This window comes from Pholis gunnellus, assembly GCF_910591455.1.
Source record: "Pholis gunnellus genome assembly, chromosome: 3".
NCBI classification, from domain to species: domain Eukaryota; kingdom Metazoa; phylum Chordata; class Actinopteri; order Perciformes; family Pholidae; genus Pholis; species Pholis gunnellus.
In genome coordinates, this window is record NC_136529.1 from 26,800,010 (window position 1) to 26,827,996 (window position 27,987).

Consider the following 27,987-nt stretch of genomic DNA (forward strand, 5'->3'; position numbering starts at 1 on the left):
TAGCTTCCGTAATTTGCGGTCCGCTGAATACGAGCAATAGTTTCTCTCCCTCTGGCTCCGCCCCCAAATCCCAGCTCCGCCCACATACTTTACATAGTGATGACGTCACATATTTTTAGAATCACTTTTCTCGGCTTGAGAAGTTTTATAAATTCAATCCTTAATGGATCAAAAGATGTTGATGGAGTTGCAAGTTTGAGTTTTTTTAAGATGATGGTCTATGGCTTTTTTTTTTTCTTCCCATAGACTATGGGGAAAAAAGAAGCTTATTGGGGGGGCTGCAGTACCGCCAAGTGGCCACTCGGTCAAGAATGGTGCCGTATCCCGTTCTTCTTACACATCCAGTCTGTTCTCTGATTGGCTGATGAGTCGTCCTATCGGTGCGTCTCTCTCCGGCTGTGTAGATACTGTACAGTTATAAACTGATATGAAGTCTGTTGATGTTATTTTTCCTCATCTGCTGTTTGAATTGATTTTAAAAAACAAAGCAAAATAGAATTTTTTTTTTTAAATGTTAAATTAAAAACAAAAAAAACAAAAAACAAAACAAAAGAAGATATGGACATCTGTATTATACAGCTTATGATAGTTTGTTTTAAACTAAACCAAAGTGTTATTAAGAAAATCTATATCTCGTATGTCAAAGTAGACGTGTGTATGCATCAGTAATGCTGAAGTCTAACCAGCAGGATACTCCACATTATTTTTATAATTCTCAGCTGTTCTCTTTTCAGTAACTTGTTTGTTTTTTTTAGGTTATTTTGTTTTTTTTGTTGTGCATGAAACCTTTTGGACTCTAAATGATGTTCGTAAATCCTGAATGTGTTTTTCAGGCAGAGCTTTTGGGCTGCATGGCGTCGCCGCTTCACAAGATGTTTCTTCAACTTTCTAGTTTTAGTTTAAAGTTTTCTTTTAAAGGAACAGTCCAACATTTTGGTATTTTGTGTTTGAGTTGTAGGAAGGTGGATTTGTTTTTGTTTTTTTATGGTGCCAAGCTAACAGTTTCCCCCTGTTTCCAGTCTTTGTGCTAAGCTAGGCTAATGGTGGACTGTCCCTTTAATATTTTTTGGAAATGTTTTATTGTAATTAAGATATATTGTTCCCTCGTGATTTAGATTCTCGTGATTACAATTAATTTAATTAGTTTTCTGGTCTTTATGACTTCTGCATTTCATAATTTCAAGAAAACTAATTTTTACAATTTGTATAAAATAATTACAAGATATAATTCTTGTAATTACGATAAACTTTAATCACAAGATAACTGTTGTAATTTGCGAGATTTTTATCCCAAAACATTTGTCTTCTTGTATTTGAGATCCGTGTCTAATAATTACAACGTAAAGATCTCTTGTTTATTAGATAACGGTCGTGTAGCTACGCAATTAATATTCATCACATAATTGATTGCCCTTCATTTCTTAATTTAGAGAAAAGATTTCATGACAGATTTCTTGTATTTGTGACATCCGTATCTCATAATTACAAAATAAAGGTCTCCTGAGTGTGAGATAAAATTAATTATGAGAACTTTCTCTTAATTATGAGGTACAGATGTTTTAGCTTAAACTGGTCAAAGTTAAACAATGTTTTAGTATAATTATAATAAGTTATTTCAAGCTTTAATTCAGAGATACTTCCTCATGATTATAAGCTTGTCAAACAGAAGTCATAACTACAAGAAGACTCACACAGTTGTTTTGTCTTTGAATATGTTGCTTTATAGTCTTGCTTGAAACCACTGAAGTCTGGTTTAAACATGAAATGACCATCAGTGTGATGTCACGCGGCGATGCTGCACAGCTGCGAAAATGCGGCCATGTTTGTAGTCCTCACAGCTGGAGAATGTAAATACAGTCTGTCCTTTTATTCCTGCCTGCAAACAAAGTGCAGCTTCACTCTCCCAGTAAAAAACATATCCAACCCAGTAACACACCTGTCCAGCTCGTCTTTCTCACGCTCTGATCATGTGATGTTGTGACAGGTGTTGTCCTGACGACACAGGACAAACAGGAAGTGTCCACTCATGAAAGGTCAAAGGTGAAGTAACAAATACAGTTTACAAATAACCGGGTCAGATAATTAACTCTGGTGGAATAATTGAGACGTATTAGAAATATATTAAACTGTTTATGGAGGTTATCTCTTTCATTGAAAAGAATACCAGAAATGATTTAATTTGAGAAAATATTTAGTTTTTTACATTTTTAAGACTATATTTCCTCATATTTGAGATCTGTAATAAGTGCAGAATAAATGTAATTCTGAATAAATATTCTTTACATTATCTACCAGAGAGAACAGTTCTGATCTAAATCTCCATAACTAATTATTTATCTGTTAATCAAAAGTTAAAGATCTCCTAGTTATTAGGTTTTGTATTTATTAGTTATGCATCTCGTAATTTACATAACTCCATCACAGATTAATTTAACTTGATCTGATATTTATTTTACATTTTTATTATATATATATATATTTACATTTATAAATATAATTTTATATTTATAAATAATATATAGCCTATGTATGATATATTTTATATATAAAATATATATTTATATTATCAATTATTTATATTATATAATTATTATATAAATATATAAACTTATTAAGGCCAGCTGGGGTGTTCACTGGATATGGTGGAGGTGGTGGGAGACAGGAGGATGATGGCTAAGCTATCATGATGGCTAAGATATCATCCCTGATGAGCAACACCTCCCACCCCATGCGGGACGCCCTGGCAGCTCTGTGCAGCTCCTTCAGCCCCGGTGTGTGAAGGAGAGGTGCTGCAGGTCCTTCCTGTCAGGCTGCACAACCAGCTGTGCTTCCAGTAGACCACACAACACCCAAAAACACTAAAAATCTGTGCAATAGAAACACACTGTGCAATAAAAATACCCTGTCTGTATATATAATATTTTAGTATTTTAATTCTTTAGTTATACTTAGTTACTGTGGATTTTTAACTTTTTTACTTAGTTGATACTCTTACTGTTTATTACTTGTTACTTGTTGCTCTTGTTTTTTTTACTCTGTATCTTATGTGCACTGTCCACTTTGCTGCTGTGAGCCTGTGAATTTCCCGACTGCGGGACCAATAAAGGATTATCTTATTTTATCTTATATATTTTTTTAATCACTTCATGACAGTTTTCATGTAAAAGACGTAATTATTTCAAAGAAACTTCTAAATCAAGATTAACATATCCACATATCAATAGCTTGAAGTATCTGTTAGCCAAGCTCCTGAAAACAATAATAATAATTAATAATATTAATAATAAAACACGTTTATTAAAATGTGTCTTTGGATTCGTGGAAATTGTGCTTTTATTCTGAAGTAATGACCGGAAAGTGGTTGACATTACTGCTCGCTTCACACAAACGGAAGAAACACACAGTGACACAATAATAAGTGTGTCGATTATCGATTAAAAGTTTATCGGTAAACATCTCTCAGCCTCTCGGTGTCTGTCAGCGCGTGACTATACGGTAACAAGCGGGTAACATCCGGGGACTTTGTAACATCCGGTCCAGAGATCAAACACATCTACCGCTGTTAGCTTTAGCTGCTGTTAGCCTAGCAGAGTTAGCTCGTTTAGAACCGGACCGGACCATGGGAGCCCACCGCAGTGAGGGAGGCCGGGACTGGCTGGTGCAGGACGGACCTGAGCAGACCGAGCAGAGCCCGGTACGAACCACAGCTAACATGCGTAACTAGCTGCTAGTCTGAACCTGAACTCATTAAATTAAAGTATTGCATTCTATTATTCAAAAGACGTGATGTGATATTAACTATATTTTATAGTTGTATTATATTAGTTATATTATGTCTCGTGAGCTGTGTGCGTCCAAAACGTCACAGTGTCTCTCCGATGACGTCATGGCTTCACATCATTATTGATTAGTCTGTAAATGTTGTTTTGAGTACAAAAATACATTTATTTATCAATTGATAAAAATATTTATTGTAATTTTATAAAATATATAAACTTAGACGTCATGTTTTACTGTTTTTCTTCATAGAATGATTCTCTGATGTGAAGTTCATGTCATTAATTAGTTAATTAATACATTGTTATTGATAATTCATCTACACTCTGTGTAGAAGCCGTGGAACCTGATGATCAAACACAGACAGATACACAGACGAGGACGACGCTCACACATGGCAGTCAGGTCAGTACTGGTTCTACTGGAGGTTCATGCTGGTGTTTTCCACCCTGACGACCAATTTAAACAACATCAGAACTGATTCAGAGTACAGTAAACAAAGGCCGTAAAAGTAAATTGTGTGTGTGTGTGTGTAGCTACACTGATCCTCAGGTGTCCATGGACCTGTTGAGGGCTGTGCTTCAGCCCAACTTCAACGAGGACATCATGGCTGTGTTCAGGAAGTACCAGAAGGTCAGAGGTCAATTCAATTCATTTGTATCGGCCAATATCACAAAATCACACGGGAAACTTCCGGGAAAAGAAAACCTGGTTTGTAACCAGGTGTGAGAAGGTGGGAACAGATGTGTGAACAGATGTGTCGGTGATGTTCTCATGTTGTTGCGTTTGTTCCAGTTCTTTGAGAAGGCGGCGGAGAACGTGAAGGAGAACGTTGGTGACGACGTTCAGACCGACCAGCTGATCAGGGAGGCCTGCAGGAACGTTCTGGAACATGTGAGATCACTTCCTGTCAGCTGACCGTGACCCTGTGGGTCATGTGACCTTTGACCCCAGGTGTCTGTTTCTCTGTGCGGTAACCATGGTTTCTCTCTGATGATGTCATCCCCAGGCCAAACAGCTGTTTCCAGAGGCGGAGGTGAATCGGGGCAGGTCAGAGGTCGCCATCAAGGTAGGAGGCTGACCAATGAGAACGTCCGGAGCATGTTTTTAAACCGGGTCCAGTTCTGATCTGGCTCTTTGTCTCCCATCAGAGGTCCAGACCTGCTGCTGATGAAGACTACAGTCAGAGAGGAAGCCCCGTCCCCAAGAAGGTACGGTGACCTCTGACCTTTCAGGTGTTTGCTCGTTCAGTCAGGTGACAGTACTGAATATCACGGGTCAGAATGAGACAAAGCAGCGTTCAAAGCAAGTTATCAATAACTTACAGAAACGGCCGCAATCCAAGATGGCGACGGCGAAAATTGCCAAACTCGAGGCTTCAAAACATCATTCCACAAACCAACGAGTGACATCACGATGACTACGTCCACTTCTTATACACAGACTATCTCAGCGGTATTCAAATAATATTCAACGAGGTCCAGTTAGAGTTCATTCCCTCATTAAAGCTCCAGAACATCACAATAACGTCTAACTGGCACTATGATTTACTCCTTTATATATTGAATTAGCCTACAGTTGTATTATTGTCTGTATATAGTCAAAGACTGACTGTCAAATCAAATAAATAAAGTTTAATTGAATAATATCGCAACAATATTTATCGTCAGTTTTTAAATTGAACTGGATGAATTATAAATAATACTCTTAATAAGTAATAAATGTTCTCTCGTTTGAAGTAAAATAAGGATTAAAGATTACGTTACAAAGTTTTTGAACAACGTGACTGTCAGTAGCTCTAAGCAGCTTATAATATATAATTAAAACTACTAATAAATAATATATATTTAAGTTGTAATCATCGTGTCTCTACAGAGAAGAGCTCGTCCAGGTGCGGTGGCGGCCTCCGATCGACCTCACACCTTCTCCACTCAGTGAGTATCTGACAGACCAATGACATCATCATCATCAGTATCCAGGTAGATCACCTGACACCTCTCCCCCTTTGTGACTGTCCCGTCCTCAGAGTGAAGCTCAAGTCTGATCCAATCAAGAGAGAAGGACCGAAGGTGAGTCAGTTCACTCACGCATGGAACTCAGATGTGTTTTATACAAATCAGGTTTAACAAGATAGGCAACATATGCTCTGCAGCTTTAGAAATAGAGTCCCATTCAAGGGACGGTCAGAGCGGCGGCCATTTTTATGTGTACCGTTGCCATTGCAGCTAGCTAACTTCCGTATAAACTAAACAGACTTACGAAAAATTGTTGACTCACTGAAGTGAGCAGTGAGGAATCCTCAGGAGAGGAGTTAGGAGCTCACCGAGTCTTCTCAGAATGTTGAACCTGATTGCTCAGAAGTTGAATGTCCCGCCCTCTTTCTTACAAAGCTCTGTGTATAAAATCTGATGACACACACACACACACACACACACACACACACACACACACACGAAAGCGAGCAGTTAGGTTATCAGATGAAGTCGGTAAGCACTCACCTGGATATTACACAGGTTACAGTTCATCTAACTAACCATCAATTCATTCATTCATCAGTTAAGTAGTGACCTGCTGAATAATGTGTGTGTGTGTTTCAGTGGGATCCATCCAGACTGAATGAAAGCAGCACGTTTGTTCTCGGCTCCAGAGCCAACAAGTGAGTCAACACCATGTAAACATGACAAACATCACGTTGTCTCCGTCCGGTAACAGTTGAACAGGAAGCCATCATGTGTTCTTGTGATGTCACTGCAGGGCGTTGGGGATGGGCGGAACCAGAGGACGGATCTACATCAAACACTCTGATCTGTTTAAGGTAAACCTGTGTGTGAGTGTGTGAGAGAGAGTGAGTGAGATTGTGACATCTAGTGTGTGTGAGCGCTACACCTTCAAATGACATTTGTGTTTCAGTATGCAGCAGATGCGAAGGATAAGCAGTGGCTGGCCGAGAGACACCACATGAGAGCGACAGGAGGGAAGATGGTGAGATGAACAAACATTAAGACACTGAACTCTCCTACAGAGCACTGCTGCACCTGAACGCATCACTGCAACACCCGTGTGTGTGTTTTCAGGCCTACCTGCTGATTGAGGAGGACATCCAGGATCTGTCTCGCAGTGATGAGTACAAGTGAGTCAGACGTCACTCTTCTGTCTCCAGGGTAACCGGTTCCACAGGTTTGGTTACCGTGGTAACAGCTGTCTGTGTGTGTGTGTGTGTGTGTGCGTGCGCAGGGACTGTCCAGACGTCAAGATGGACGAGTTGAAGCCGTTCTCAGTTCCTCTGTGGATGGTGGAGAAGATGCAAAGAGCCATGGAGGGTCAGAGAGACGCTGACCCCTGACCCCTCACCACATGACCCCCCCCCCCCACACACACACACAGTGATCACAAGTTGTTATTGTTAATGCTGTCTTTTATTAAAAAAATGTAATAAAAACAAACCCTGCAGGTTGTGACATCGCGTCATTTTATTTACAAAAATAAACCAATAATCAAACAAGGGAGTGACATCATCAGGGGGCGGGGCATCACTCGATCCCTTCCTGTTTGTCCTTGATGGAGACTCTGAAGCGTTCCTCCAGCAGAGAGAGCTCGCTGATGAGATCTGTGATGGCGTTCGTAAACGCTTCCTGTCAAAATAGAAGACCAATGAGCTGCTGGACACCCCCATGACTCATCTCAGGTATGTGTGTGTGTTACCTGTGGACTGTAGTCAGGTGTGGTCTGCACTCTGATGACGATCTTGTGTTCCAGAGGATGAGGAACTTTATAACCAGCAAACAGAACCTGTGGATCCTTTAACAGCTGACTGACACACAAACACACACACACACACACACACACGGTCAGGACCTGAAGTGTTTACCTCATAAAGGTTAATTAAAAAGCAGCTGTTATTGGGAAAAAACGTTGAACATAACATTGTACTATGTCATTGATTACATATTTTGTAATAATCATAACGGATGCACTGATAACTGCTTTTTCAGTCCTGATATAGATAATATGGAGTCTTGGGAATCGACCAATACTAGTGTATAATTAATAAGCTATATGTAGTGTTAGAAACATAACATTTAATCGAATAAATCTGCCTCATTGACACCGATCCATCTTTTTGAGTCAATATCGGCCTGATGTCTGATATCGGTGAATTAGTCCAGACTGATCCTTTCACAATAAAAGCTGCTGCACTGAGCATGTAGCCTGCATCAGAAACCGCATTCTGTTTTAATAGGAAACCCCAATATGATCCAGAGGTCCTGTGATGCATCTTGAAGGTTCTAGTGTTTTTGTTTATTCAGCTGCACAATCAAAAGATGTTTCTATTATTCTGTCCATCATGTTTATATCAAAATGGCTGCACTAAATAACAGAAACCCCCTCTCTAGCTGAGTGTACCCTAATAAAATACAATAATAAATACTTTAAATACACAGTGATGGTACCTGATAACATTCTAATCTTAATACAGATTTCTGCTGAAAGAGAGAGAGAGAGAGAGACAGACATTTAATGAGTTATCAAAAAGCCTCAGCTAGTGTTGTTAGCCTGTTAGCATCGCATTTGCCTGTTAGCATTAGCATACAGCTAGCCTCTTACGCTCGGATGATGTTTCCTAGCGTGTGGTCCTCTTTGTTCAGAGTGAACAAACAGGCGTTCGGCACTTTGGTGTCCTTGCTGATGCTGATCTTCTTCTCTCCTTCGAACAGGAGGAACGACTCGAAGGCGGGAGGCGCGTTCATCTTCTAAATCTGAGCGCTAGAAACCTAACGAGAACATCCGGAAACACGCTTTCTTCAAAATAAGAGACTTTCCGGGTTCTTCTTCTTTTCCTTTTATGGCGGTGGCAAACAGCTTTCGGGTGCATTACCGCCACCCACTAATCTGGAGTGTGGACTAAGGATAAATAAACTAAACTAAACTAAGATAAGATAAGATAAGATAAGATAAGATAAAATGTTGTTATTATTATAATACACTTTATTGTAAGTAGCTTTGGATGAAAGTAGCAGCTAGATTAATGTAATATAATGTATATATATATATATATTATACTATAAATATATATATGTATATTATAGTATACATATATATTATATATATATTATATCACAAACAAAAAACACTAAAAGTTTGTTTTTGAATCGTTCGTCTCAAATCTGTGACGTGTCCGTTAAACGTATTTCCGGACGTTTCTCTTGACCAATCACATTGCTGTTCCCTCCGTCTGCGCTCTTCTCATTGGTTGGTAGGAGGCAGTTTGTTTTTGAACGTCGGGCGTCGATTGGCTCCGAGTGTGAGGAAGCGCCGGTTTAAACGAGGGGGGCGGGAGCGAGTTTCAGTTTGAATCAGCAGCTCGAGCCGCTACCAGACCGACATACGGTGAGTCCTACAGGTCGAGTTCTCACCTGGGTTTATACACGTGAGTGTGTTTATTCTGTGTATACCTGTTGAGATCCAGCAGCAGTTTGTCTCTTTGTGCTTATGTTAAGTCAGAAACATGCTAACAGCGAAGCTAACCTCCAGTTAGGCCGATGAGCTAACGCTAACTGTTGTTAGCATCGAGCTAACACAGAACCGGAGCAGAAACACGTTACTGATAACTCACCGACGGTTACCGGATTACCGACCGTTTTATCCCCGTTTTATCCCCGGGCTGTGTATTTTACAGTTGAACCGACATAGTGTTCAGTGCTGCTACATCCGGGTAGCTAACACGTAACGATGGCTGCTGTTGGCTAACGGTCATTTAAAGGGAGAGATTATCCGCTGTGTGTCAGCGTCTTTGTTACACTGTCTGACCGCCTGTCTCTCTTTGACTGCCTGCCTGTCTGTCTGTCTCTTTGACTGCCTGCCTGTCTGTCTGTCTCTTTGACTGCCTGCCTGTCTGTCTGTCTCTCTGACCGCCTGCCTGTCCCTCTGACCGCCTGTCTGTCCCTCTGACCGCCTGTCTGTCTCTCTGACCGCCTGTCTGTCTCTCTGACCGCCTGTCTGTCTCTCTGACCGCCTGTCTGTCTCTCTGACCGCCTGTCTGTCTCTCTGACCGCCTGCCTGTCTCTCTGACCGTCTGTCTGTCTCTCTGTCTGTCCCTCTGACTCTCTCTGACCGCCTGTCTCTCTGACCACCTGTCTTTCTGACTGTCTCTCTGACCACCTGTCTTTCTGACTGTCTCTCTGACCTCCTGTCTGTCTCTCTGACCTCCTGTCTCTCTGACCGCCTGTCTTTCTGACTGTCTCTCTGACCACCTGTCTCTCTGACCTCCTGTCTCTCTGACCGCCTGTCTTTTTTCGTCTCCAGCAGAACCCACCATCTTGCACTCATGGCCTCCCAGAACATGGACCCCGCAGCGGCAGCAGCCTCGTCCACGGCTGCTCTGAAGGGCAGTGAGAGCGGCGGCAGCGCGGCCAGAAGCTCGGTGTCCAAACGGTGAGAGACACAAACAAGTCTGTCTCTGCTGTAACTCACAGTACCGACTACAACGACCGTGTTACAGCCTCTTAGCGGATCTCAAGTGTTTAACCAACAGTAATGTTTACTGATGTGTCTCATGTACTGTCTCATCACTAGCAGATAAAAAACTTTACATGTTTAACTTGTGTGTGTGTATACAAATCTGGAAAACTAGTTTATCTGTTCCTGTTGAGACAAAGTCAATAAATATAAATACATTGAGGTATAAAGATGTGTCGTTTCAACACTAACAGTAAAGTTGTTTGTGTATCTGCAGGCTGCAGCAGGAGCTCATGACTCTGATGGTGAGTTCACATCCAATACATATATATAGCTTTATATATGTGACATCACATGACTGGTCTCTCTCTCTCTGGTGATACGGTGATGACATCATGTGACGTCTCTCTCTCTCTGTGTGTGTTGTCGATGCAGATGTCGGGTGATAAGGGAATCTCAGCGTTTCCAGAATCGGATAATCTCTTCAAATGGATCGGGACCATAAACGGAGCTCAGGAGACGGTACGTACGCACAGACGGAGAGCAGTGATTGGTTGATATTCAATGATGATGACGACGACGTCAGAGCTGCAATGCAAACACTATCCGATCTGTCAATCAAACCTTTACTGGGAAGAAGAGAAAAAACAATATTTTTCATTGAGAAAATGAGAGTTCTGAGAGTGTGTCATTGTGAGAATCCAGCTGTATTAAGAGGCAACCCTTTTGTACCTCCGTTTGAAAAAACATCTTTATGTTTCTCAGGTGTACGAGGGTCTCAGGTACCGGTTGTCTCTGGAGTTTCCTGCCGGTTACCCATATCAGGCTCCACGCGTGAAGTTCATCACGTCATGTTTTCATCCCAACGTGGACGAACAAGGTTTCATCTGTCTGGACATCCTGAAGGACAAGTGGTCGGCGCTCTACGACGTCCGCTCTATCCTGCTGTCCATCCAGAGCCTGCTGGGAGGTAACGTTGTTATCACCGATGCAGAAAAATTCATTTTGGATGCATGTTTGCCGTTTGCTTCCTTATAGTTTCCAATGGCAACATGGCAGTCATTACTATCAAGCCTTGTCAACATGTTTATTTGTGTAAACAACACTTTGATGTTTGTTTCAGAACCAAACAACGAGAGTCCGTTGAACACAACTGCTGCTGAACTCTGGGATGACCAAGAAGGTGAGAGGCTGCTGCTGCGTTCGCTGCCGTCTCATCTAAAGGCCGCCTCGTTCACTGCTGTCACGTCTAAAGGCCGCCGCGTTCACTGACGTCACGTCTAAAGGCCGCCGCGTTCACTGCTGTCACGTCTAAAGGCCGCCGCGTTCACTGACGTCACGTCTAAAGGCTGCTGCGTTCGCTGTAATTTAATTACAACTTCCTGGTCCATCTCGTGAGGACGCGGGGCTCAAAAATACTTTTTTCCATAAACTTACCCACATTGGTGGATATTATTTCTTTGAGGTTAATCAGCGGCTCGATATACTGACAAGTCACTTCCTTTCGAGTGTTTCAGCTCGATGGGTGAAACTGCTCAAGGCTGCGGGCGTCTTTTGTCCCGTGACGTTTCACTCAGTCGAGCCTCCAGAGCGAGTCGGACAAAATGACTGACCACCATACGATGCACTCGGCCAGACGCTGATTGCAACTGCGTTGGAGTGCGTCTGCCTGGCTCATCGTAAACAAGCCCAATAAGTCCTAAAAGTTGTAAAATGCACAAATAGTGGTCAAACATTTGAACTTCCGTAATCGGGTACGTAATCATTGAGGGTGATCGGCGGATTGAACTGAACTGTAGCTGTTTCACTGTACAACAGATCTGCTGTGAGACCAGATGGGAAGCAGGGGCTGATGGGAGATGTATTTCTAACGGCTGTTTTGTCTCTTTCAGCCTTTAGAACTCATCTACATTCGACCTTCCAGAATTGAAGCAGCTCCACATTTTCTTCTTCTTCTTCTTCTTCTTCTTCTGTCTATTTGCCTTCTGTGTTTGTAAAATATTTTTATGTTTGTCCACCTTACTGTGTCAATAAAGTTCTTAATTCAACACACTGACTGAGGCTTTATTGGAACAGAAGCTGTTGGTAAACCTTCAGATATCAGCTGCGTATCTGTATCAACAACTTCAGTTATTACGTTATAATGAAGTGTTTCCGTGAAATCTTGCATCGTATAAAAGCTTCTCCTTTTTAAAATGTAGAAAAGACATTGATCGCAAATATAAGATAATTACAAAATGTAGGTTTGTTTCTACACCAGCTGCTGTTTCACCACAAATATTAACTTAACAGCTAATTAGTTTTCCAGATGAGCCTAAACTTTTCCTAACTGGTAGTCAGCTTCTGGACAGAGGAGTAATATTTTATCGTTTTGAAACGATTAACGCTGATTGTGAGAATGAGCTGGATGTTTATGCATCAGATGAAACTCGTTTAGTTTCTTTAGTTTTTGGATCCAACTCTGTGGGACTTTCGAGGCCACAGCTGAAAACCGTTAACTGCTTTGCTAACCAGGAAAATTAGGAACCAATTGGCAGTAGCTATTAATGCTGCAATACATATCTATGAGTAACAGTCCTCTCTATCAAATAAACTTTACATAAATACAAAGAGTAGACCTTTATTTGAGATTGGCAACAATCTCGTCTCCATGTGATCTAATTTTAAATATGAATTAGCATTTTTAATTTACGGCTAAACAAACCTACGGATCAAACCTCAACATGAAGAATGTCTCCACTGCTTCACCAGCCGGCATCCCTGCTGTTAGGGAGTCAAAGTCTGAATATAAAGCACCAAACCGACTAAGAAGAACTACTTAAGTGGGATTTATTATATTAATGTGAACACTGTTTATTCAGATAACCGGTGCTTAGTCATATTTTAGTTTTAAGACTGGAAAAAAAATATTTTAAGGATAAAATTGTATTTCGAAGATTTGAGTGGCAATTAATACGCATTTATTAATAAAACTATTTCTCATCCAATTACTAATTTATCAATCAAGCTACTGTATTTCCTCAAATAAAAAAACAAACAGGTTTATGTTAAAGGCAGGCCTTTATTTCTAAGTCTCTCTGTTTTATAAGTATAATTGGTCATACATTAGTATGAAGCCTTGTTCCCCTTTGCACTGTTAAAGGTTACAGCTCTACATTACGTTAACAGACAATCCTAGTACAGTACAGTCACATATCTAATTACAGATTCAGTTGCAAGCAAAATCCGAACTCAACAAAACTACAGATGTCGATTTATTTGTCCCAGAGGGACCTTTGTTCACAGCCAGTACACAGAAACATATATGATATACACATTGCAACATGCATAAACACAGAGCAACACACAGATATAGTGTATATCAAGAACTAGTTTCATGGTTCAACAGCTCCACTTTATCTTCCTCCCCCTGAGCTGCTTTGTGCCGGTTCTCCCGGCTCTGCTGTCGGACCTGAGTGAGGAGGTTCAGGGCCATCCCTCCTTAAAGAAGAGGATGAGGTCGTCTTCACTCCCGTCAGTTTTCACAGACTGATCACATCCAGTTCGTCCCATGCGGGGACCAGGAGTTTATTCTCATATTTGTTACTTTTAACTCAAAAAATATTTTGACTTCTCTTCTTGTGGATTCTTAAAATCTCTAAAAATGTTTGTACTCTAACAGTATTAGTAGTACAATTATGAACAATGACGTTTATTTGTATAACATGTATGATTCATACACAGATATGAGTATCCTGTCATGTTGTCAGGTATGTTTAATCCAGGTGATGTTGGGGCTTCGCTTCCTCTACCCGACACAGCCCAGTCCACAGCACGGTGGCTGGCAGCAGATCATCTTGTTGTTAGAGACCACTTCAACCTCCATCAGGTCCTCCAGGGTATCATCCGGTTGTTCCAGGTCACCGCAAGCTTCGGCCCATGCTGGCTGGGTCGCCTCTACCGACCAGAAGGCAACAGGAACCTGCAAAACACGGCAAGACACTACTACTCCCCCAAACACAAACACTCCTCCGGGCACAAACACTCCCTCAAGGAACATGACACTCCCCTAGGTACAAGACACTCTACAAGGTACAAGAGACTCCCCCAAAGTACAAGACACCTGTCTCACCCTCATCTGCATCTCACTCAGCATTGCCTCCAGTGCTGCGATGTGATTTGTCAGATCTGGGCTCGGCTGCTCCTCCAAGGTGAGCCATGGCACCTGGATTAAAGCCACTCGAGCTGCCAGGCCCACCACGCCATCAATACATCCTGGAGAGAGAGTGAAGACACAATCATTGGAGACGTGCAATGTTAGTAGAATTCATACAAGAAAATCAGATAGGACTGTACTGATCCAGTATTTGTTTTCAGAGCTCCTTAAGGAGTGTCTACGGCTCCTTAAAGAGGTTTCAGTGGTTCTAAAGGAGGTTGTAGGGGTCTTTGAGGACGTTACAATCCTAAAAGAGGTTAAACCTTCAAATGTTGGAGGATTCTTGCGGATGTAACAGAAACTTTTCAAGGAGGTATCACAAAGGAGGCTCCATGAGATTATGAAGAATGCCAAATAGCCCACAAGGAGGTACACGGACTGATTGAGGGAAGGGTATCTTTGAGGATGTTCCAGTTACCTTGAGGAGGTTTAATAGCTCCTTAAGAAGTTCCAATGGTCCTCAATAAGGTTGTAGGGGTGGTCCTTAAAGGATTTGCTGCACTTATTGACAACGTTACTGCCATTCTTGAGGTGGTCTATAAGACTCTAGAGGTTTTTAGATATCCTTTGGAAAGTTGCCTAGATTCTAGGGTAGGTTCAATCCTTTTGAAGATTTCTGAAAAGAATGACCTTACGAAAGGTTGAAGGGGTCCTTTGAACATTTTAGATATCCAGAGTTTATAGAAATTCCAGTGCTCCTCATGGAAATTGTAGGTGTCCTTGAATGTAGGACTCATCTAGTGAGTACCGGTTATTCTTTAGGAGCTTTTAGGTAACAGGACCATTGAAGAGGTTCAGGTGGTCCATGAGGCGGTTGGATGAGTCCTAAATGTTTTTCTATTCTTCTAAGGTTTGACAGATCTTTTAAAAATGTACCAGAAACCTTTAAGGAGATTCTGTGGTAGTTTGAACAAGTGATATCCCAGAGAAGGTTCTGTGGGTCCTTAAAGAGGTTTAAGGGATCATTGAAGGAGAGATTTTCGGAAGGTTGTGTCAGCTGTTCCCCCTGAGAAAATTCCAGTGGTCAAATTTATTCTTGAAGAATGTCTGTTGGTCTTTGAAAAGATTTAAGTACTTTAGGAAGGATATCCATGATTTTTGGCATATGTTTTTTGGGTCCATGAGGAATATGAATCCCCAAGGAGAAGTACCAAGAATCAATGAAAGTGTTCAAGGAATCTTCGAAGATATTGTAGATGTCAGAGAGGAAGTGTCAGCGAACCTTGAAGAGGCTGTGAGAGTTCTTTATGAGATTATTGGGGTTCTTATAGAGGGTCTTGAAGATATTCCATATTCTAAGGGTCCTTGAAAGCGTTGTGGTATTCATTAAGGAAGTTCAAAGGAGGCTTCAGGTGTCTTTTGAAGAGTTTATAGGAAGGTTTGAGGAATTACTTAGGACGCTGCAGGAATCCTTGAGGAACACACAGGTGTCATTGACAGGTTGTAAGGATCTTTAAGGTAGTTCAGATCTTTAAGTTAGTTCCAGGGTTCAAACACTCAGCAATTCAGTGGGAAGGAAGGAAAGAAAAGAGACAAGGAAGGAAGGTTCCACAGACAGGAAATGACGGCTATCAACTGACCGGTATTGACTAACGAGCGCCTGCTGTTGCGCTGGGTCAGAGGAAACTGTCCAATCAGATTGCAGGCCTTATGGAGGTCGAACAGGAAATTCTCTACAGCTGACAGGAAGAGAACCCACAGACGCTCTGAGGCCTGTCTGTCCTCCACACCTGAGGGGGCAGAGTCACAGTCTGACAGCAGATACATGAGACGCCGGGACAGACCTGCAGATAGACAGACAGACAGACAGACAGACAGACAGACAGTCAGGTGGGATACAGACAGGTGTATGAACAGGTGTTTGGTCTGAGCGATTTTTCGTACCGGTGCAGATACGGTGTGCGAGTGCTCTCGTGTCGTCCATCTCGTCTCGCAGGAAGCTGCCGTCCGCCGAGCTGCCGAGTGAGGCCGCCAGCTGCTGGAAACACGAGGTGACCCGACCGAGGGCCTCCAGAGCGCGCTCACACTCGCCCTGCTGCCGCCGCCGCGCCGCCAACTCGTCTACCGAACGACGCCACCGGCTCATGATGTCATCACCTTCCTGCCGGGGGAGCAGGGCAGCTGTATGGTTCTCTTATCGTTGACTGAGGGTATTTATTATTGATTTTCTTTTGCCAAGATGGGTTGATAAAAAAAAAACGCTGATAAAGAAATACCTGAGAACGTTGTCCCTGTTTGTGTAGTTACTGCGGTCGGTTATGAACTACTTGATGAAATGCATTGCGGTCCAGATCTCACCTCTTTAGCATGATAAAGTGACCGTACATGTAATTTACTTGATCATTGTCCCATTAGTGTTTACTACAGCAGAAGTTATTTGTTGAATATTTGTTATTTTCTTGAGAAAATCCATTATTTGTTTTCCACAAAGCCTCTGTGAAACATCTGTCTTTGTGTCAGAGCTTCAAGCTCAAACTGGGTGTTAAGCTGCTCTTTTTAAAATGTAACAAATAGAAATGTATTTATTAAGAGGACCTTCATTAGTAAATCAAAGTTTTCTACAATCTGACAAGTTACTCTTATTAAATGTGTCTTTACTAATAAAGCATCAGTGCATCTGATTTGTTATTCACTAATACAACAAGTAACCACTTTTAAACTCTTTATCATCAGTGACTTATTCAAACATGTTAAAGATTACATATTAAAAGAAGCTGAGAGCAATGATGTGAATCTGCAATATAAACAATGTATTACTACTTTATATAATCTATATATTTATAATGTTTAAAATCAGAGAAAAGGTCGTAATCGAGACATAAGAAAGGATGTTTTAGATTGTCGTCCTACCTGATCACGACTCCATCAACCTTCTGTAGAGGAGGACTGTGCGATGTCAGGCAGGTTTCTATAAACATTCTTCTTCTCCTCTCAGGGGATGTCAGTGTTTTTTAATTAACAGCAGCTGAGGTCCTCCCAGGAGCCTCTTTAATTTACCCTTAGCTCTGTCTTGCAGGCAAACCTCTACGTCAGGGATTCACCTGTCCAGGTAGACCGGGTCATGTCAGGGTTATTAATAGACAGAAGGACCCAGGTGCTGTTCTATAGTCTTTTCCATCCCTTTAATGTTGCTGTCATCACGGTAAAGATGTTTGTTAGCATTCATGGTTGTTACTAAAACAATTGTTTAATCTTTAGATTCATACTCATCACAGGTGAACTTTGAAGACAAACTGATTCTGTGCCTGGGCTTTACTACTCTACCACTTCCTTTTTATTTTGATGCTAATAGATGTCAGATGGCAACCTTCAGTTCTGCCGAGTGAAGCCAATGCAGAAGTGTCTTAAACTTGCATTCTCTCTAATGACCATCAGGGGGCGACTCCTCTGGTTGTATAGAAGTCTATGAGAAAATGACTCTACTTCTCTCTTGATTTATTACCTCAGTAAACATTGTAAACATGAGTTTATGGTCTCAATCTCTAGTTTCGAGTCTTCTTCAATACAGCATGATGTTCATTTAGTAAATGATGGTCCATTTAGAGTCAAACAGACCATAAAGCAGGGGATGCTTTAGGGCGGGGCTTACTGTGATTGACAGGTCTCTGCCGCTACCAGAGACGTATAGGCCGTCACTCCTCCGCATTCCAAATATGGTAACTTCCGTTCATTGGTTGCGAAAAAAACAACATGGCGATAGCTATAATCCAAGATGGCAATGCCGAAAACACCAAACTCAAGGCTTCAAAACATCAGTCCACAAACAGTGACATCCCGATGACTACGTCCACTTCTTATATACTGTCTAAGGTAGATTTGGTAGCTCTAGTAAGAGTAACTGTTCACATTAGTTACAGTAATGTTAACAGTAGTTATTGTACAAACAGCAGTAACAGTAACTTTACCAACAGTTATACTAATCAGTAAACGGTAGTAATATCTGCAGTAGTCAAAGTAAAAAGAATCTGCGATGACTCATATTTCAGTGTCTGTAGTTTATTCGATGTTTAAATGGAGCACACACTGCACATGCTCCACCCACTACAAAGACAGGAAGTGACACAACGGCTGTTGCAGGCTAGCTGACCAACAATGTCCTCCTCCTCCTCCTCATCATCACATGATCATTAATCAAACATCAAATCAAACAATGGCACTTTGAAAAGACAGAAAACTCAAAGGAACAGTCCAACAGCTCATTAAATCATCTTGTTCTCTGTAGTCTCTGAGGGAAACTGTTAGCTTAGCACAAAGGCTGCTAGCAGGGGGAAACTGTTAGCTCAGCACAAATGCTGCAAGCAGGGGAAAACTTTTAGCTTAGCACAAAGGCTGCTAGCAGGGGGAAAACTGTTAGCTTAGCACAAATGCTGCAAGCAGGGGAAAACTGTTAGCTTAGTTTAATAAAAAAATGAATGATATATATATTGTACGACACTGGTGAAAAATCAGCAGATTTTCTTTGAGGCTCTTATGTTTCTGCAGCACTGCGACCGCAGGTTGTGAAATGACATCTTATTAACACGTGGTGGCTGTTAATTATTATTTAACATTAGCAGAAGAAGACATGTCGTGAAAAACATCCACCAACAGTGTTGTTTTCTGTAGACAATATCACAAATTATTGTGTTTATGTAACATACACAAACACACACACATACATGTGAATGTGTAAACATTCAGAAAGGTTACAGTTACATCTGAATAAATTCATACACTCAGGTTCATTAAAAATAATTTATACACTTGTTTGTATTTAAACAAACTGCTATAAATACACAACAAAGAAGCTAGTTTAGACTTAATTTGTATTATGATATTTAATAAGGCATCTTGGATGTGAACACTTGGGAGTTAGAATAACGGGAGATTTTCCTTTTCTTTATATTTTGCAGACATTGTGGGAATACAGATCGACAGGAAGCCAGGATTTTAATGATGCTAAGCTAACAGTTTCCCATCTATTTCCAGTCTTTGTGCTAAGCAAGGCCAACAGTCCTGGACCTCTCTCTGTACTGGAGTCTTAAGAAAATAGAAAACAAGCATATTTAATGAATGCCAGTTACAGATTCACACATATTAAACAGTAACGTGTTGTTTTCAACATGGTTAGTTTGTGTTGTTTAAAGTCTCTGTCAGTCTGTACAGTACAGTGGTTTCAGTCTACAACAGCTTTAATGTTCACAGGCAGAAGTCTCCTCTGATTGGCTGACAGGTGTCCTGTGACATCAGCTGACAGTTTGGAGCCCTCTGATGTTTCCCAATATAAAATAAAACAGCTTGTTCTCAGTTTGTCCAGCAGGACGCGACAAAGAGAAAAACCTTCACAGTAAAACATCAGAGCGAGAGAGAGAGATAAACTCCGCCTCTTCTCTGTGATGATGTCATCACCTGGTCAGAGTCTAAATTGTCTGTAGCCACAAGTAAGGAGGGAAGGATGGAGGGGTAATGCTGGTGGTCAGAGTGGACAGGTGTGTCAGTGTCTGATGGGTCAGTCTGTAGGTGAGTGATTCTGTCGTTCTGGTGTTGTTCCTTTGTTGTTCTGGTGTTGTTGTGGTTCTGGTGTTGTTTCTTTGTCGTTCTGGTATTGCTCTGTTGTTACTCTGGTTCTGGCGTTGTTGGGTTGTTGTTCTGGTTCTGTTCCTTTGTTGTTCTGGTGATGTTCGATTATTGTTATTTTGGTTGTTGTGTTGTTTGATTGTTGTTCTGGTTCTGTTCGGCTATTGTTATTTTGATTGTTGTGTTGTTTGATTGTTGTTCTGGTTCTGTTCGGCTATTGTTATTTTGGTTGTTGTCTTGTTTGATTGTTGTTCTGGTTCTGTTCGGCTATTGTTATTTTGGTTGTTGTGTTGTTGGATTGTTGTTCTGCTCTGAAGCAGGTTATGTTTGAGATTGCAAACATGTTTAATATAGCTCGGTGCTCGTGTCATGAGACTGTCAAAGCTCTTTGAATTATGTTTTTCTATTACATTTTTATTTTCCTACCAAGTCTGTTTCACACCTCCGGGGTTGACAATACAAAAATAAGGTTTAAATTGACATACACACCATTAAAGTATATTATCTATTATATTCTATAAGAATACATCCAAGCAACACATGAATTTAATGGAATACATAAATGTAATTACAGTCAGATGTAGACTGATATTATAATTCTGTTAAATTAGTTTTAGTGATTTATTGTTTTACCGGCTGTTCTTCCTGCATTTAGCAGCTACATCTGCCGCTCTACTGACGGCATGTTTAGATTTGATCATATACTGGAACTATTCTTTTGTGTGAACGCGCTCACCACCAGATGGAGAAACCCAGGAGTTGATTTACCGAGTTGAAACCACCGTCGTGTGACTGCTTAGCTGGGTCGCGGTAGTTCAGCCAGATAACCAAAAGATGTCCTGGGTTTGGATCGTACAGGCCACTGGTTCTGGTCTGACAGCTCATGTTGTGACTTGTTTTGTCACTGGTTCTGGTGGCACTGTTGTTGTTCTGACTGTTGTTTTGTTTTCGTTTACTCTTTGTTGTGGTGGCACTGTTGTTGTTCTGACTGTTGTTTTGTTTTCGTTTACTCTTTGTTCTGGTGGCACTGTTGTTGTTCTGACTGTTGTTTTGTTTTCGTTTACTCTTTGTTCTGGTGGCACTGTTGTTGTTCTGACTGTTGTCTTGTTGAGTCTTTGTTCTGGTGGAACTGTTGTTGTTCTGACTGTTGTTTTTGGTTGTTGTTGTTGGCTCTTTGTTCCGGTGGTTCTCACCGCTGTCATGACGGCCGTGTTGTTAGTTCTCGTGGTGGGATGTGTTGATGTTGTTGTCGTTGTCACAGCAGCCTGTTGTTGGCGGTAATGGCGGCGGGTGACGTGTTGTTAGTATTGTCGATGTCACGGCAGGGCGTGCGTGCGCGCGGCGAGCGCCTCCATCAGCTCGTGACACAGACACTGACAGAAGCCGTAGAGGACGAGCAGCAGCAGCGTGGAGGGAACCAGACTCACCAGGACCACGCCCAGCCACAGCTGACCAATCATCAGCAGGTAAATCCCCAGAGGCAGAGAGCTGAAGTACACCTGTCCAAACACACAACCACACCACGTCAGACACACACACACACACCTGTCAGCTCGCCTGGCCTTTCCTTCCTGGTTTGAATGTACTGACCAGGCAGAGCGCCCCCAGCAGGCAGCGGGGGAAGCTGCGGGACGTCCAGGCGTGACACTTTTGAGCCGGCAGGTTGCAGGGCAGCGAGTCCAGGCTGGGGGGGCGGTACAGACCCACCACGTTGAGCATGCTCAGTGAGTCCGAGGACGGAGAATCCTCGGGGAGCTCCATAATGGTGATGACCAGACAGTCTGAGGAGCGGTGGGACGACTCCACGCCTCCTCCTCCTGACAGACAGACAGACAGACAGACAGACAGACAGACAGAGAGAGAGGATCTTCAAAAACTCTCAGGAAAAGAAAATAAACGCTATTAATGAAGAAATAAAATAAACACAAATCCAGTCCAAAAAACAAGCCATTCTACACAATAGAACACAATACATTCATAAAGCATATGTTTGTGTTACAAAAAGAGAGACAAAGTGGGACAGAGAGACAGGCGGAGACAGAGAGACAGACAGAGACATAGAGTGAGACGGGCAGAGAGAGAGAGTGAGACGGAGGAGTTTTATTTTCCATTCTGGAACTAAGAAATCAAACATGACTTTACCGGTTAGACTGTTTGGACTCAGCACCACCTCCCCCCCTCCTCCGCCTCCTCCTCTTCCTCCTCCTCCTCCTCCTCTTCCTCCTCCTCCTCCACCTCGGCGGGCTCGGTCCTGACAAGACAGAACAGCCAGGATGTGTCGGTCGTCCTCCATCAACCACACCTTAACAAGAGGACAGAGACAGGAAGACGGCTTGTCCAACTCCGAAATGGAGGAGAGTCACCTCCTTAATAAGTCTCACCTCCTCGTTAATAAAGTATCTCCTCCTCCTTAATAAAATAAAGTCTCACCTCCTCGTTAATAAAATTAAGTCTCACCTCGTTAATTAAGTCTCACCTCCTCGTTAATTAAGTCTCACCTCCTCATCGGGGACGTAGGTCTCGTGGCGACAGAATGGACAGCAGATGATAGACGGCGAAGACTCTCCTGAAAATCAATCAGAAGAGTCACATGACATATGAGTATGATGTCATACAGGTAAAATAGCTCCGTCAGCACCGTTGCTGCTGTTAGCACTTTTGCTGCTGTTAGCACTGTTAGCTTCTAGCTGCCGACTCATCCATTGCCATGTTGAGAGCCGTTATGAGGCAATAGAAATGCTCCCAAAATTGTATCTAACCTTTAAGGACTTCAAGTGTCACGTCACAACATCACAATAATACAACCTTTAACCTTTCTACAAGCAACACAGTTGAACATTTATAAAAGAATGTGAATAATATATTTAAAAACATTTAAAGTCTGTGCTTGGTACGACTATATCGCAGCATCACGTTGCATTTGACATTATTATCTTTAATATCACTTTACAAATCATATCTAGAGCTGCACCGAACAGTTACAAGCTTGTTTTTATCTAACGAAATACTCCAAAGACATAATATGTACTGCAGTGAAAAAAAACACAGTTTACTCTTCTGCACGCACCTGAATTAACAGGGTGATCTAGCAGCAATCTAACACCACCAAAAAGTTACATTTATATGAATATTTTCACTATTTTTTACGGATTCTAACATCATAAAATATGACTACAGACATTCAAAGCTTCGTCTGAAAACCTCAATCGAAGCTTCAAATGTAAATCCAGAAGGTGGACTACTCTTCTGGCTCTGGAGAACAGAGATGTCAGATCCACGGAGATCAGACGGCAAACCGCTCTGTAATTTACGATGTAGATTCACTCTGAGGGGCTCCACCAGAAACATCTCTAAATGCACAATAGTGCAGATTCTACACACTAAGTCCAAGTCAGGTCTAAAGTCCAAGTCAAGACTCAAGTCCTCTGAAGTCCAAGTCAGGTCTAAAGTCCTCTACAGTCCAAGTCAAGACTCAAGTCTTCTGAAGTCCAAGTCAAGACTCAAGTCTTCTGAAGTCCAAGTCAAGACTCAAGTCTTCTGAAGTCCAAGTCACGTCTAAAGTCATTAAGGACAAGCAACAAGTCTTCATTAGCAAATTTCAAGTCACTCCAAATCTAAAAGTCTAAAGCTGTGATTGATCAAACCATCAACCCCTGAGTTGATGGTCTCGAGTCTTAAGTCAAGTCTCAAGAGACTAGAGTCCAGGTCTCAGGTCTACAGCTGTGGTTGGTGTCAAGGGAAACCAAATACCGGCCTCTTTTACAGTTGATTCATGGGAAACAACTTGCTGGAAACAACTTGCTTCACCCTCCATGTGTCAGTAATCTTTACCGGTCGAGTGGACTCACCCATGTCGACCATCTTCTTCAGACACTTGGCACAGACTCGGTGCAGACAGCCCAGCAGTTTGGGTTTCCGACTTCGAGTGTCGTAGCGGTTGTAGCAGATTTTACACTCGAGTTCCTCCAGAGTGTAAACCAGAGACTGAGCCCAGGTCTGCACACATGACAACACATGGTTTTATAACGGCTAAAATGATTCCGCGTCTTCGCCCTCTACGAACCAAATAAAGCTTTTGTTCAAACTCTTAGAACTATATTTAAATTCTAGTTCAAGATCTAGTAAAGTTTAGAGTTCAAACTGTTGTGGTGTGATGGTATCAGAGGTGACACTATGGATGTGGAGTCTCACCTTGGCTTCCATCTCCCGGCCAGGCTCCGCCTCCTTCAGCAGGCTCATTTTCTATTGGCTGTCGTCTTCACCCGAACCAGGAAAGAGGGGCCAGCGGTTGGACGGAGCTTAGTTCAACCTGAGGCCGTCAGCTGATTGGAAGACAAAACAAATTTCGAAGTACTGTGGAGTAAAACTACTCTGAGTTCGGTACCCCAGAAGGATCTGTTTGTTTTGATTTATTTGAAACAGGAAGTAGTGTCAAAGAGAGACACAATACTGGAGACGGAGGTAACATTGTGCACCGAAATAGTGGCGTCTTATTGGTTGTTTTTTCTCTACACAGACGAAGGCAGCGGTGACCTACCTGACTCCAGATCAGCTGATCAGTCTGACAGTCTGGGAGGACGCCCATCTGCAGAGAGACAGACAGACAGGTCAATGAGACAGACAGGTCAATGAGACAGACAGGTCAATGAGACAGACAGCTCAATGAGACAGATGGGTCTGAAGAGACAATACACAGTATCTACAAGACAGAGTATCACCGAGTACTATCACTGTATATATATTACTTATCTCGTCTGCTTTATTGTTGATGTTAATTTATCGAGTAGCCTCACAAACACACACACACACACACACACACACACACACACACACACACTCTGCTGTATTTATAGACTGCAGCTGTTATGTAACCGGGGGAGGGGGGGGGGACACTGGGGGATGCTGATGTTGCTATGGCAACAGCTTTACCTGTGCCTGAACCCCTCAGATGAGCCAATCGGGTGAGTCAGATGTGATCACATGTCGGTGAACAGAAACAATGTGATCAGCTGATTCACCGACTGATCAGAGAGGAGAAGATGAGTTTCAGACCAGAGACAAACAGACCTGAGGTACACTGTCTGCTCACAATCCCACAATGCACTGCTTCACATGTGATTGTGTGTAAATGACAGTCATGTGACTCTAGAGCTGTCAATGATGTAGTATATGTATCACTGTGTAGTATATGTATCACTGTGTCGTATACTATGTATCGCTGTGTAGTATACTATGTATCACTGTGTCGTATACTATGTATCACTGTGTAGTATATGTATCACTGTGTAGTATATGTATCGCTGTGTCGTATACTATGTATCACTGTGTCGTATACTATGTAGCACTGTGTCGTATACTATGTATCACTGTGTCGTATACTATGTATCACTGTGTAGTATACTATGTATCACTGTGTAGTATACTATGTATCACTGTGTAGTATACTATGTATCACTGAGTCGTATACTATGTATCACTGTGTAGTATACTATGTATCACTGTGTAGTATACTATGTATTACTCTCCACCACAGAGTGCCTGTTGTAGAGGGAGCACTGAGCAGAGAACCAGACGGGTTCTAACAGAACCTTCAGCTGCAGGATCATCATTCGTCAACTCTGGCATCATTACTGAAGCTGTGACATCATTTTATATTGGATTTAACGGGAAATGAGACAAATAAATTATAAATATAGCGGGTTATCTGCTCAGGCTGTATTCATTTACCATATCATAAAAATAATCCATTAATTTGTCAAATACATACACAAGTAAAATTTGTCATGTGGTGAGTTAGCTAGCTAGCAAGTTAACTAATAAGGTTTTAGGTAAACCACTAATTTATAGAATTCATTTTATTAAGGAGGAGGAGGAGGAGACGCTGCTGCAGCTGAGCTCTCCTCCTCCCGCCGGAGCTCTGGATTTGGGTCTATCCACCATGGATCGGTCTCTGCTGGAGGATCTGGGTCTATCCACCATGGATCGGTCTCTGCTGGAGGATCTGGGTCTATCCACCATGGATCGGTCTCTGCTGGAGGATCTGGGTCTGTCCACGGTGGATCGGTCTCTGCTGGAGGATCTGCTGGAGTCTGAGCTGCAGGAGTTTCTGGTGAACCTGCATGAGTTCATCTGGTTTTACATGGAATCCAGAGACGAATCCAGAGATGTATACGGCGTCAGTCTTCCACATTCTAAATATGGTAACTTCTGTTCATTGGTTGTGGAAAAAACAACATGGCGACACCAGTATTCCAAGATGGCGGCGGCAAAATTGTCAAACTCGAGCCTTCAAAACAACAGTCAACTCATGATGCCTGGTTTGGCAATGTCAACAAAGCACAGAGCAACTATAGTGACTATATATCTTTACATATAAAGAAGTGATGCTACATTAAAGCTCTGATTGTCTCAACTTATTTACAATATTTATTTGTCCCTCATTGCATCTTTTCTTTCAGAATCATCCCTTATTTTTATTGTTATCAGCTCTCTATTTTTTTTTGTTGCTAAATATAGTTTTGTGTAAGACTGTTACATCACTCCTGAGGCTGTGACATCATTACTGAGGCTGTGACATCATTGGTGGAGAGGTGTACATGTTGTCACGGTGTCGTGTTGCCGCTCACCTGCTGGACGATGGATGTCGAGTCGATAGGTGCCGTGGATGTAGGTTGCAGGTTGAGTTGCTGTCGTGTCACACTGAGGCAACACAGTGAAGATTAAACATCAACAATGTGGTTGCTAGTTGCTGATCGTGTAGTTGCTGTAGTTTCCCTCAGGCTGAAGCAACACGGTGGTTATTAAAATCTCAACAGTTAATTTCCTAGTTGCTGCAGGTATTGTTGCAGGAGGACACAGTTGCTGTATGTTTAATTGCTGTGGGTTTAGTTGCTGTAGGTATAGTTGCTGTAGTCCTTGAAGCTTTAAGGTTGAAAAATATGTGGTTGATAAACATCAGTCTAGTTGCTGTATTCTCCCTTTATTGTAAGTTAAAGCAACACTGCAGTTGTGGAAAATCAGTGGCCTGGTTGCTTTATATATAATTGCTGCAGATTCTGTTGCTGTTGGACTGGATGCTGTAGTTGCTGTAGTCTCTGTCAGGTTAAAGCAACATCAAAACATCAACAGTCTGGTTGCTTGTTGCTGCAGGTGCAGTTAGTTGCCTTACATGCTGTTGCTGCTGATGGGTCTGGTTGCTGGAGGTACGTCGTCTCCGTCAGAGGGAAGCAACACTGCAGCAACAGTCTGGTTGCCGCTGATGAGGTCGCTGTAGTCTCTCTCAGGTTGAAGCAACACTGCGGTCGATGTCCGTCATCATCGGCCTCATTAACAGTCCGTGATCGTCGCGCTATAACGGGCTAACCGAACGGTCTGTCGGTGTCTTCTGATCCGTCGGTTGTCGGTCGTCTGACCGGGTGCTGGTCCCGGTGACTCACCGTCTCTCCTCCGTCTCTCTGCTGCTCACTGCGGCGCGCGGCCCGGCGGCAGGAGACCGGGTTACCATGGCAACCGGCCCGCAGCAGGATGACGGGAAATTCTTCAACCGACGACGACGATGATGATGATGATGATGATGACGATGATGATGATGATGATGATGATGATGCACAGCAGAGAGGATCGATGACGTGATCATTCATCTGATCAGTTCTAAGCACTGATAATAAATATGTTAGTAAATAAGTAAATAAAATATATAGAGTTACAGACTGTTTACTGTTTTCACTTTTCACTTTTTGTATCTATGTATTATATATTTATATATTTTCTTTCGATACAAATATTTTATATTATGTTTTATATCTAATTGTTTTATTTTCTCAGTGAGTATATTTGTTTAACGTGCTTGTTCTCTATCTTTTCTTACTGTTGTAATTTTAATATTTTAATAGCTCTAGTTTCATATTTCAAGAAATTATACCACATTTGATTTTGTTCCTCCAAAATAAGAAGTAAAGAACTTTGCTGCGATGGAGCTTCATGTTTACCTCAATTTATCTAAA

General features: G+C 42.0%; 5 protein-coding genes across 7 annotated transcripts; 2 read left to right on the top strand and 3 right to left on the bottom strand.

The window, feature by feature from the left end:
• Positions 1–3,388: 3,388 nt before the first annotated feature.
• Positions 3,389–7,233, top strand: LOC306693853 (deoxynucleotidyltransferase terminal-interacting protein 1-like). Its single transcript, XM_079156509.1, has 13 exons — positions 3,389–3,694; positions 4,112–4,182; positions 4,314–4,410; positions 4,573–4,671; positions 4,787–4,846; positions 4,929–4,988; positions 5,653–5,711; positions 5,804–5,846; positions 6,375–6,433; positions 6,532–6,592; positions 6,688–6,759; positions 6,852–6,907; positions 7,012–7,233. Exons 1-13 carry the CDS (start codon positions 3,620–3,622, stop codon positions 7,118–7,120), a joined length of 921 nt encoding a protein of 306 aa, XP_079012635.1. The 5' UTR covers positions 3,389–3,619; the 3' UTR covers positions 7,121–7,233.
• polr2j (RNA polymerase II subunit J) lies at positions 7,178–8,569 on the bottom strand. Its single transcript, XM_079156521.1, has 3 exons — positions 8,383–8,569; positions 7,480–7,588; positions 7,178–7,409 (listed from the first exon to the last, which is right to left on the bottom strand). The coding sequence occupies exons 1-3, from the start codon at positions 8,523–8,525 to the stop codon at positions 7,308–7,310; spliced, it is 354 nt and encodes a 117-aa protein (XP_079012647.1). The 5' UTR covers positions 8,526–8,569; the 3' UTR covers positions 7,178–7,307.
• Positions 8,570–9,104: 535 nt separating this feature from the next.
• On the top strand, positions 9,105–12,281 carry LOC306693860 (ubiquitin-conjugating enzyme E2 C-like). 3 transcript variants are annotated; one of them, XM_079156518.1, is made up of 7 exons: positions 9,105–9,165; positions 10,081–10,209; positions 10,511–10,538; positions 10,669–10,755; positions 10,999–11,203; positions 11,357–11,416; positions 12,126–12,281. In XM_079156518.1, the coding sequence occupies exons 2-7, from the start codon at positions 10,103–10,105 to the stop codon at positions 12,161–12,163; spliced, it is 525 nt and encodes a 174-aa protein (XP_079012644.1). In that variant the 5' UTR covers positions 9,105–9,165; positions 10,081–10,102; the 3' UTR covers positions 12,164–12,281. The 3 variants fall into 3 exon arrangements, with proteins under 3 accessions (XP_079012644.1, XP_079012643.1, XP_079012645.1); XM_079156517.1 differs by having other exon boundaries at positions 9,121–9,165; positions 10,084–10,209; XM_079156519.1 differs by lacking the exon at positions 9,105–9,165 and adding an exon at positions 9,185–9,205.
• A 1,739-nt stretch (positions 12,282–14,020) lies between these two features.
• On the bottom strand, positions 14,021–16,514 carry LOC306693856 (regulator of G-protein signaling 9-binding protein; the record flags this gene model as incomplete). The annotated part of the gene is made up of 4 exons (XM_079156512.1): positions 14,021–14,194; positions 14,345–14,487; positions 16,009–16,212; positions 16,313–16,514. 4 exons carry the CDS (start codon positions 16,512–16,514, stop codon positions 14,021–14,023), a joined length of 723 nt encoding a protein of 240 aa, XP_079012638.1.
• A 4,786-nt stretch (positions 16,515–21,300) lies between these two features.
• LOC306715890 (E3 ubiquitin-protein ligase RNF182) lies at positions 21,301–27,488 on the bottom strand (the record flags this gene model as incomplete). The annotated part of the gene is made up of 8 exons (XM_079186369.1): positions 21,301–21,483; positions 21,575–21,801; positions 22,127–22,286; positions 22,483–22,550; positions 23,833–23,980; positions 24,522–24,569; positions 26,611–26,683; positions 27,421–27,488. 8 exons carry the CDS (start codon positions 27,486–27,488, stop codon positions 21,301–21,303), a joined length of 975 nt encoding a protein of 324 aa, XP_079042495.1.
• Between the last annotated feature and the right edge of the window lie 499 nt (positions 27,489–27,987).

Bases quoted from the DNA above. Each gene is read 5' to 3' on its own strand.
- LOC306693860 (XM_079156518.1), top strand. From the start codon at position 10,103: ATGGCCTCCCAGAACATGGACCCCGCAGCGGCAGCAGCCTCGTCCACG. The intron at 10,210-10,510 runs GTGAGAGACACA...GTGTATCTGCAG, and splicing joins AGAAGCTCGGTGTCCAAACG to GCTGCAGCAGGAGCTCATGA. The intron at 10,756-10,998 runs GTACGTACGCAC...TATGTTTCTCAG, and splicing joins TAAACGGAGCTCAGGAGACG to GTGTACGAGGGTCTCAGGTA.
- polr2j (XM_079156521.1), bottom strand. From the start codon at position 8,525: ATGAACGCGCCTCCCGCCTTCGAGTCGTTCCTCCTGTTCGAAGGAGAG. The intron at 7,589-8,382 runs GTAAGAGGCTAG...TTTGTGTGTCAG, and splicing joins CTAGGAAACATCATCCGAGC to TCAGCTGTTAAAGGATCCAC. The intron at 7,410-7,479 runs GTAACACACACA...CTATTTTGACAG, and splicing joins CACCTGACTACAGTCCACAG to GAAGCGTTTACGAACGCCAT.
- LOC306693853 (XM_079156509.1), top strand. From the start codon at position 3,620: ATGGGAGCCCACCGCAGTGAGGGAGGCCGGGACTGGCTGGTGCAGGAC. The intron at 4,989-5,652 runs GTACGGTGACCT...GTGTCTCTACAG, and splicing joins GAAGCCCCGTCCCCAAGAAG to AGAAGAGCTCGTCCAGGTGC. The intron at 5,847-6,374 runs GTGAGTCAGTTC...TGTGTGTTTCAG, and splicing joins TCAAGAGAGAAGGACCGAAG to TGGGATCCATCCAGACTGAA.